This window comes from Amphiprion ocellaris, chromosome 7 (assembly GCF_022539595.1).
Source record: "Amphiprion ocellaris isolate individual 3 ecotype Okinawa chromosome 7, ASM2253959v1, whole genome shotgun sequence".
In the NCBI taxonomy this organism is placed as follows: Eukaryota; Metazoa; Chordata; class Actinopteri; family Pomacentridae; genus Amphiprion; species Amphiprion ocellaris.
In genome coordinates, this window is record NC_072772.1 from 5,113,031 (window position 1) to 5,124,021 (window position 10,991).

At 39.8% G+C, this 10,991-nt stretch overlaps 1 protein-coding gene across 1 annotated transcript; it reads left to right on the top strand.

The window, feature by feature from the left end:
• Nucleotides 1–570: 570 nt before the first annotated feature.
• Nucleotides 571–7,524, top strand: calm3a (calmodulin 3a (phosphorylase kinase, delta)). Its single transcript, XM_023290996.3, has 6 exons — nt 571–776; nt 3,931–3,961; nt 4,483–4,626; nt 4,858–4,964; nt 5,438–5,573; nt 5,793–7,524. Exons 1-6 carry the CDS (start codon nt 774–776, stop codon nt 5,819–5,821), a joined length of 450 nt encoding a protein of 149 aa, XP_023146764.1. The 5' UTR covers nt 571–773; the 3' UTR covers nt 5,822–7,524.
• The last annotated feature ends 3,467 nt before the right edge of the window (nt 7,525–10,991 follow it).

A 10,991-nucleotide genomic window follows, 5' to 3' on the forward strand; every position in this document is an offset into this window, starting at 1 on the left:
GTGTGTCATCCTGTTAATGTGACTGCATGCTTTTCAGACTTGTGTTACATGTGATACAAAATGTACTAGGTTTGACCTAGTGAGGTTGCTGTTGTGGCATTTATGTCAACGTGAGCAAGATTCTTTCTTAGACAAGAAGCTGACATGTTCAGATGCTATCAGATAAACAGAAATAAATGCATGTCTTAATAGGGCGATTAGGTGCTCAACATGTATTATGCACTTTTATATTTATTTAAACTCCAGTTTTAGAACTTCTAACATAAATGTGTTTCATAATAATAATAATTCAGCGTTAATCATGATAATTTTGACATCACTAATTTTCCATAACTTCTGTTATGGAGCAGGAGTAGTGATGGTGGTATCTTTGCGCGTTTCCTTAACATAGAGCAGCAATCATTGCAGTTCAGCTCCAGTTAAAGTATCTAATTAACATTTACTGCTAAACAGAGGGTATTTTTTGCGGATTGAACACCTTTATATCTGTAGCGTTTTGTATTTTTGCGTTGCACTGAGTGGGGCCAAAGATGAGCAGGACACCGGCGGAGGGATACATGTGAGCACGCAGGCGTCGCTGGATTGAGGTTTCCGGGCAACTCCACTGCAACAGCAGGATACGGGCTGCACAGATTCACCGAAACCCTTATTTTAGAAGAGACTGGTGTCATTTAATTGCTGTATTAGCGTATATGCCGGCTAAGTAAGTTGAATACAACACCTTAAACTGAGCCTTTTCGCATATTAACGGAGCTTTAAAAGTCAACGGGACAATGGTGAGTATAAGCAAGCTAACGTTGTGTAGCACTGCTAGCTAGTCTTAGCTAGGTATCGCTAACATCGATTACTCTGCAATGGGAGAATTTACAGCCACTACGTGCGCGTTATTGCATCTGCTCACAAGCATTGAAGCATATAATTATCATATCAATCTAATAAGCCGATTTAAAACGAGCTAAAGTTAGCTACTGATAAGAAAATCTGTAGAAAATCCTGCGGCAGCCGCGCATATGGTGTTACTTTACAGTCATTTTGTCGTAAAATATAGATCTTATTGGTGTTTCAGCTGCTCTGCATACACGCCTTATTGTGAGGTGGAATGGGTTTATCTAATGCTCTACTGTAGTATTAGTCATTTGGCTGATTTGCTGAGTGTATATAAATAAAGTGGTTTAAACGGCCGTGCCTCGGTAAAGGTTTCCAGCATTTTTGTCGTTAGCTTCAGAGTCGGGAGTGGGCGTGGTGGTGGTTGGTGGTGTTGAAGGGGGTGATGTGTAAAAATAGACCTTCCAGTGTGAACGTGAAACCCATCTCGTTAATCTTACAAGAAAGGCATCAGAACTCCGGTTAACTGTCTTGCTAACTACCATTTTGTGAAGCCACACAAGCCCGCTGCAGCAGCACCTCTTGTAGGCACATCAGCAGGGTGGTTTTCAATGTAGTTAGACATGCGCAACAAGCGAGAGAAAAAGCTTGTAATCGCCGCCGATTGGCATTACATAAGAATACAGCTCACAGGTAGTAGTCTGCTGCTCACATCCAGCAACAATTGCTTGTCATATTGTGTGCAGTTCAACAAGGAGTTGCAACATGTATTTGCACAGTTTGTCTCGCAGTGGCATCATGACACCATCTCCTGCGTTACGTATTGCGCATAACGTTGAACCGCATTCTGCTTCTGCTGAATGATCCTCTTTGCCACCCCTCCTTTCTCGCCTCCCTTCCCCCCGCATTGAACCAAACCATGCTTGGTGCAGTAGGACCTGCAGTGCACCCTCCAAAATGGGAGCTAACTATTTTAAAAAGCCCTATTATGGCAGGACAAATGAATCCCTGCCTCTGTGCCTCATCCTTTATCTTCCACTGGTGTTCCTCTCTGCATTGCAAAAGAACAGACACATGGTCTGTTATTGTCTTTGCCAAGTGAGGAAACTTGGAACACGTTACAATAGGCCTATTCAGTCGCATGCTGTTCACACATCATTTGTAAATTCAAATTGATTTTCTGATGGAAACAAAACCCTGCAGCCACTGTAGTTTTCTATTGTCAGGATGAGAATACATGACATGATCTCCGGTTTACCGATGAGATGGAAGGTAACCATGCTGTTTTGCTGCACTTATTTCAGCAGCTGTATAAATCCTCAAACACTCACAGCACTGTGTTCTGCCCTGATCCAGAGACTGCTTGCTTCAGCACCACTGAATTGGTTGGCAGTGGACAGTGGGTACGCTTGCAATCTGTCTTGCTCCCTTCTTCTTATCCCCCCACCTTTCTCCAAACTAACATGGTGACTCATTGAAATTGACTCGAAGAACACATGGCATTACCACCACCTTCAGCTACAGAAATGTTAGCTTCAATCACTTTGGTTTTTGAGTAAGGCAAAAGGATTGTTAGAAACCAATTTATCCTTTATCTTTGCTGCACATGGATTTAATTAATACAAGATTTTAGTTTATTTAGCTCTAGAGCTACATTTGTTTAATTTCTAACTTCGAACTTGAATAAATGATTCGCCAGACTATATGACAAATGGAGCATTATCATCTTATCCTCATCACTGAACTAGTATCAGTGTAAAATTGCCGTAGACTTTCGGAGTTTATTGCATGCAGCAGTTCCTTCCCAGTTGTCGGACAATCAGACAAGGACTGCACAAAGACACAAAGAAGCAAGCACTGTCCAGCAACAGTTGTCACAAGGGTTAGTCTGTGATGTTTGAACTGAGCTGAACATCTGTTCAGTAAAAAAGATGCAAAGAGGTGGTTAGTTGCGGTGATATTCAGTGTGCTACATTGGCGACCCTGTTCGTGTCTCACTAATTATAGCAGGCATGTGTATTTCGGGCTGTGGAGTATTTATACCCGGCCCTCATCACACTTTCTCAGCCTGAAGTAGGCATGTTGACTGACTTAGACAGGCCTGGTAAGACCTCACGTGGAGGGTAGAATGACGTCTCAGAAAGAGTTGAGAAATGAAATGGGTGTATAAATGTAAATTCAAGTTTTTGTTTGTTTTTACAAGTAAAAGTGGTAAAGACCTCTCTAAAACCAGCAGGTTTGAATGACATTGCCACATGTATGTAATCATAAATACTTTTCTTTGTAATAAAAAAAAATGCACTAATAAACTAAATAAATACGTAGCTCCACCCTAGTGTATCCTCATCTATGACTTCATGCCAGTAATGCAACAAGTCCTACATTTTACAATAAATAGAATGCAAGTACTCAAATGCCACACTTAATAGAATGGCAGAGCCAGCATTAATTTTGTACTAACCTAATAGAAGTCAGGGAGATCAAATAGCATTTACGTCATTAATTTATGTTTTGCATCTATTAACATAGTCTTTGGCTAGGTCTATTGTAGATAATCTCTGGGTCCAGCTGCAAGGTAGCATCTTGGTGTGTTATGAATTAGTTTGTCTAGAGTGGATTTGCATCGGCAGATCTGTTTGGGTTATGTACACAGTGTAGCCTGCTGCAGGTGATCTTCATTAGGCCTGTTTTCAAGTCACATCCACCCAAAATTAATCTTGGACAGGTGTCTTGCTGGTCCTTGTGAACAAATGTAGGAGAAACAGTTCCTTTCCTTTCAGTTTCTCTAATTTTGTTGTTTGTAGCATAATCTTTATTTATCTTTAGAGTTTGTTATGCTCCCTATCCACCTGGACTTGCACCACTTGTACTTTTTTTAAATTAACAACCACAATAAGTTGTTTGTTGCTCTGCCATCTTTGGAATTTGCACATGTATATTATTTTGCCCAATCATAATGTCAAATGAATGCACGTAGATCGCTACGTCTGTCTTGAACACATTCTAAAATTTAACTGTTTTTATTTATCACTGGCAGGGCTGCAAATAATAATTTTCATTATGGGCTGTCAGGGTTTTATCAGTGTCTCCTTCTTTTGTCAACAGGCTGATCAGCTGACCGAGGAGCAGATTGCTGGTGAGTGCATACCTTAACCATGTTTGGTGTGTTTAGCTTTAGCAGCACCTTATTTCACCACCAAACCTAAAAAAACCCAAAGGTGACGCTGATTATATGAACCAGAGGTTTTTGGGATTGTATTCTCTTAGTTCAGGTTTGGTCCTGATTATAATCCGGTCCTGCTAAAAGTAGTTAATGCTATTCACATGGCTTCCTGAGTTGTAAATCAGACCCTTGTTGTATGTTTAAAATGAAAATCTGAACTAAACGTATAAGGTTCACACATGACCCATATTTTAGAAATTATGCAACATTATACACAAGTGTTTTTATGCAGGCTATGCTGTTGTATTGCTCAAAGGTCATCAGTCTGGTGTCCCAACAGTTTTGTTCCCTCTTTGCATTGAACTAGTCATGTACAAACCATGTTAATACCATGTGTTTATTTTTGTTTCTCAGACTACTACACTGAAAGTGAAGTCTTTTTGTTGAAGTGAATACTTCTGGTAAATAACAGTGCTATTTCTGTAAATGCACAGAGTTCAAGGAGGCGTTCTCGCTGTTTGACAAGGATGGTGATGGCACAATTACTACCAAGGAGCTTGGGACTGTGATGCGCTCTCTGGGGCAGAACCCCACTGAGGCTGAGCTGCAGGATATGATCAATGAGGTGGATGCTGATGGTGAGGACGGATCTTCGTGTCATATGTTCCTCTTGTCGGTAGTATTGTCAGTTCCAGATTTATTTGTTGGAGTTTACGCTAGACAGTCTGTACTTGAAGCTGTTTTGGTTGTAAAAGAAGTAGTGCCATGTTACATCATCCTGGGTCGACAGTCTGCTTTCCTGTTAAAATTATTTCATGACCAAGGTAACCCAATTTCACCAACTTATTTCTGTTTGTATGACTGTGTAGGTAACGGTACTATTGACTTTCCTGAGTTCCTGACCATGATGGCCAGGAAGATGAAAGATACAGACAGTGAGGAGGAGATCAGAGAAGCCTTCAGAGTCTTTGACAAGGTACAGTAGGACTGAGAACATTACCTAACAACACTCAAAACTAGAAAGTCTCTGAATTAACTACAGATGACATTGTATATCCAATATATCTATGCGATAACCTAGTCAAACTTTTATTGTAATAAAGTCCTGTATGTTTAGAGAGAACGTTTTGTAGAGAGATTTGTGCATGATATTGAGCTGTCACTCAATCTCACAGTATTTTTTAATTCCAGTTTTTGTCATGCTACCAAGCGAATGTAAGCATTTAGCACAGTGTAGTTAAAGCTAGAGAAGTACATATAAATCAGGACTGTGACTTCACAGAGAACCCTAAATTCGTGCTTCTGACACTGCAATAGCCAAACAGTTTCTCAAGTAACACTGTCCTAGCTGGAAATTCATTGTAGAGATGCTGAGTTCAGTGGTATTCCACTTAAAGCTCTTGTATATAATATATACAATAACAGTAGTTGTTCTTTTTCCATCTGTAGGATGGTAACGGCTACATCAGTGCAGCTGAGCTACGGCACGTCATGACCAACTTGGGCGAGAAGCTCACTGATGAGGAGGTGGACGAGATGATCCGTGAGGCTGACATTGACGGTGATGGTCAGGTCAACTACGAGGGTGAGCTGTTGTTTGTTTATTAGCTTGCAGTCAACTCCACAAAGCTCTTTTTAAGTTTGCTGATGTAAAATAACTGCAACTGCTGCATTTGTTGCATTGTTTGATTTGTTTTGACTGTCCGCCTGTATTATGTTCATCTGATAGCAGCACTGTCAAAAACAATATCTGTCCATTGTTATATCTGTCAGTTAAGTCTTGTTTTCTGTTCTTTTCTTACAGAGTTTGTCCAGATGATGACTGCCAAGTGAAGAGAAGACTGAAATTTCTCTCAACGTTGCTTGTCCTCCTAAAATCACTGTCTTTAAGAACCAAAAAAAAGGAACAATTAATCAAATGATCAACTTCCCCCCTAAAACATCACTTATTTGTAGAATTTTGCAATTTGTGCTTCAGAACATCCAACTACTTCTAAGGTATCTGTTTAGCAAACACCAACAGAATAATCCCTAGAGAAGTTAATGGACCAAGCTTTAAGAGGGCTGAAGCCCCTGTACTTCAGACCAAGATTCTGCTGAGTCACCCAGCTCCTGATTAATTTAGAGGAAAGAGCAACTCTGAAAAGGCAGAGGGATAGGAAATCTTGCTACAGTTCGTATAGAGAAGTTGGCTATTTAATTCTTTCCCGATAGTCTTCAACAACGAAAATTGAATCTCTTGCACCAGTGGTGATTCTCCAAATACCTGAATTGAGTACTCTTCTTGCATGCACCCTTTCTGTGGCCGTCTCTTGTGACAACAAGGAGGCTCTGATCCCATCAGAGGTAGTGGTCAGATTGTGTACACACTGGAGGTATATACATAAATATATAGCTATATATCTGTAAAATTTGTGTCACTATTGATTATTGCAAGAGCAAATAGTTGCGATGTAGGGTGTTCATTGGTGCTCGGCTGGAGATGAGCATTCTTTACTCAGAGACTGAAAAGTGCTGGAGGTTTTCTCCCCAGTGGGATGTGATTTCGTCTTGTTTTGAGTTGTGGGCTTTACATTGCCCGCAGCACTGATTGGAAGCAGGAGTGTGTTGAATTGTTTCAGGATGGTTATTGTGAAAAACACACTTGAGGACTGCAGTTAATACATTTGTTCTGCATACAGATATCCTGATGATACAATATTGATGTAACGCTTTATAAATGTGTTCTCAAATATTAATGTATTGATGACAAACTTTGGTCACAAAATATATCTCTATATATTAGTGTATCGTAAAGTTTGCATTTGCCTATTGTTGTAGTAAATGACCTGTGACATGTTTTCTCTTTGGTTTTGAAATGTGCCATAATACTCAAAAAACGCCTCAACCTTCTTGCAAAACTTGTAGTTCATTAGAATATAATAAATCTACTTAATATAATAACATATAAAAATACATGCAGTTGAACATATTTGCACTTTGGTATAAACCATCTGGATGTTAAAAATAACGTTTTGTTCTGAAAGAAGAAAAAGAAACCAAATGTCACTGTTGCTGCTGCTATAACAAATCATAGGTTTCACTCATTTCTTGTCCTTGTTGGTGTCTGATCTTCAATTTGTAGTCCGGTGATCAAACTTCAGTCTGCTTGCTGTTTTACTGAACAGAATACATATACTGTATATTCACAAATACTTCTTGTGGTGGGGGTGATGTGATCCATTTGGACTATTAGAGTGGGACTTTGAAACGGGGATGAAGTGGGTTTGTAGCAAAGGATTCAGCTTTAGATGTGGTTTCAGTATTAGGTTTTTGAACAGTTGGCTAAATTTAAGATGCAGGTTAGCTGGGGTATCTTATGATTTCCTCTAAGTGTGAAACCTAAAATACTTCTCTTGTTTGAGGCGTTTTAATTGGTTACCTTTGAGTCAGATGTTTGGAAGTAAATGGTTGATGGGCTATTAACTCCTGAGGGTATCTCAAAAATGTAAAGATGTGATATATTTTCCATAAATCAATAAATTGACTGAGCTTTACTTCACCTGCATTTCCTTGACATGTTCAATCTGACACGAATGTCTACTTTCATCATGTTTCAAGCTACAAAGTTGACTGCTGCTAACCACAAATTTCTCTTTAGTATTGCACCACATTCTTTTCCCTGGCAGTGTTCCTGTGCTAGAAAGGAGCACTAATCTCATTCAGACAGCCTCAGATTGGGTCAGGGCAGGTCACCCTAGCCCTTCACTGAAGAAACCATCCCAGGCACAGGCTATATTTAGTGGCTCATGAGATTGCTACTGGAGCCTGTGGTAATCCAGGTCAGCAGGGGTCATGACCTCTTGCTCACACACTCTAAATGCAAACAAGGAACGCCTCCTGCCTTGCCGACGGGCAGCGGCGAAGGCCAATGGGATGCCGCTTTAACTGGGCCAGGTAGCCGCGTTTGGATGTGCGTTCTCATGCTAATCGTGCCGTTAAGTAGATAAGGTGAATGAATTTGGAAACAGGAGCACACTCAGCAGGACACGAAGAACTGCAGCATCACAGGCACGGGCAGGTGTGATTATCCCTCTCTGGTTGTGTAATTGCAGAGCTGGAGAGTGTTACTGCAGTGAGAATCAACAATATAATTCACACAGAAGCCAAAATTACACCTTTATCAGCTGTACTTTGAATATACATCATATGCTGGGAGGGTTTATTAGCTAAAGTTGAGTTATTTGGCCAAAAGATTTATTTTACAGAAAGCCTAACATTGGCTTTGTCTCCACCTAAAAACAAGTACATATAAGTATTTTGAGTTTCTTACACCTTAATGTAATTATGTGCTGCTTTATGTCATCTGTATTTCAGCACGATGCTTTAATTCAAATACAGCTTCTCAGATTACAACTACTGCCAAAAGTGATCATAAGAACAGTAAGATGCAATGTTCCATATTAAACTACCCAGGAGTACAAAAATACATTAAAATTAGCTCCTCTGCAACCATTTAATGTACTGCTAAATACAGCAGTACATTAAATGTGATACAGTACTATAATAGTAACAGGCTGCACTCTGCATCATAAGCACTGAATCATTGGTGCATTACCTACATTTGCTGCTAATGCTTTTTTGTGCTTACTTTGTGCAATTACTAATGAAATACGTTTAGCCTGTGATATTGCTGCTTTCACTTAAATATAGGAACTAGCACATTGATATAGAAGGACTGTATTTGAAGTATTGGAGTTTTTGGAGTCGATCAGTGGTAGAATGTGTACTGTAAATGAACGTTGCAGTAGATGGCCAAGGTAGTGCTAATTTAACTTTACATGCTTTAGAAACTTGAATTTTAAAAATATGATTACAGCATTTTATACAATATCATAATCAAAAAATATGTATCTGTCAAATACATTCCAATGGACTTGTAAAGTATGTTGTAAGTTGAAAGTAGCATAAAACACTCGAGTACATCAAAAGTATACCTACCTTTGGTACTTTATGCATAATACTTTGGATAACTACACAAATTAAGGTTAGTGAAGTTCTGGACAACATATGGACAGCAAACTATAAAAATTTGCCTCTACAAGCATAATTTACAGTAGAAATAGGATTTTACAGGAACATCAACACTAGGTGGTGATGTTTCATCAAATTCTAGCTCAACTTGAAATTTCTCATATGGGTCAAGAACAGCACACTCTGTACAGTGTGGTCCAGACAGGAAGGAGATAGGAAGCTGAAACCAGATGAATGAATAAACAAATTAAAAAGCTTAGTATAAAGATTAAACACAGTTACTTTCTATCAGACGATCCCTAAAATGCAGATATAAAACTGTAATCAGTTTAAAGTGAATAAAGGTGTGTGTCCATGACCTGCAAGTCCTTCATATGTTTGCTCGGGTGCACCACACCCACTGTTGAATAATTGTGTACACTTTGGAGTGTAACCTAATCACTCCTGTGCTTGAGAAACACTGAGTTCTCCTTTCTATTTTCATTATGCCTGAGGGGGGTGTGGAGAGTTATGTAAACTGCACTGCACGTGCACAGCAGACTGCTGAATAATGAAACTATTTTTGGAATATGTGTGTGTTGCTTTAAATATATGTTATGCTCACAACATACTCCTTTCCAAGATCTTCCAAGAATTTCCCTCATTGTCCTCATCTCACATCTGCTGTTTTGTTGTGTGGCATCCCATCTCACTTTGCATATGACTGAACGCATTTGCTTTCCCCTGTATAAAGCATGTTCCTTTTGTCTTCTGAAAATCACTGGACATCCACCAACGATCAGTACTGTGGCTGTAAAAATTTGGATTTGGAAAAACTTTTCAGTTTTGGAAAAATCATGAAGCCAGCTGTTCTGTTAGCTTCTAAAATACAAATATGCAGTTTTTGAAGCATCTATATGCCTTGTTGCTGCCATATTTAACTCCACATCTCCAGCTGGAACATCTGCTCAACGTGTCACATATTTCTGTCACTAAACCGAACTGTTGGAACAATGTCCTCTACCACAGTAGTCCCAAATCCCTATCTTGTTATAAATCCAGCACAAGTACTTTATGCTTGACCAAAGAGTGTCTTATGTCAATACTTTGATAAAGTCTGGGAAATAAGCTGTGTATAGGTTTGTGCTGCTGGACTGTCTTTTTCTGAATGTTAATCATCTCATGACTCCAGTTTAGAAACCACTATTGGAAACATTTCACCAAGGCCACCATCTACAGTACATCAGTCCTTCTCAGAAAACTGAATAAACTACTCATCTCCATGTATCAGAGTTATATATTTAGATCTTTTTTTTTAACAAAACGATCCTTTTACAGGGCTGCACATTGGTGTAGTGGTTAGCACTTTCGCCTTGCAGCGAGAAGATCCCTGGTTCGCGTCCCGGCTTTCCCGGGATCTTTCTGCATGGCGTTTGCATGTTCTCCCTGTGCATGCGTGGGTTTTCTCCGGGTACTCCGGCTTCCTCCCACAGTCCAAAAATATGCTGAGGTTAATTGATCATTCTAAATTGCCCGTAGGTGTGAATGTGAGAGTGATTGTTTGTCTTTGTATGTAGCCCTGCGACAGACTGGTGACCTGTCCAGGGTGTCCCCTGCCTTCGCCTGAGTCAGCTGGGATAGACTCCAGCCCCCCCCCCCCTGTGACCCTAGTGAGGATTAAGCGGTGTATAGATAATGGATGGATGGATGGATCCTTTTACAATTTAAACTAGCTGAGATGTTCCTTTAGAATATCATATTTCTAAAGTCATTGCCACTGTCTTCACCCACCTCTCTGCAACTCACTGCTGCTCGAGCACACCAGCTCACCTATAACTCTGCTCAAACACTGTGAAACTACTCTTCACTACATAATGGCAGGTTGTAATATTGAAACAGTTCAACCAAATATTTGAACCGAAAACCATAACAGCAACCACAAAAACAACAAACCCCAAACTGAAAATTGATGGGATTGGTTCCTTAAGTTTGTTCCTTATGAAACTCGAAG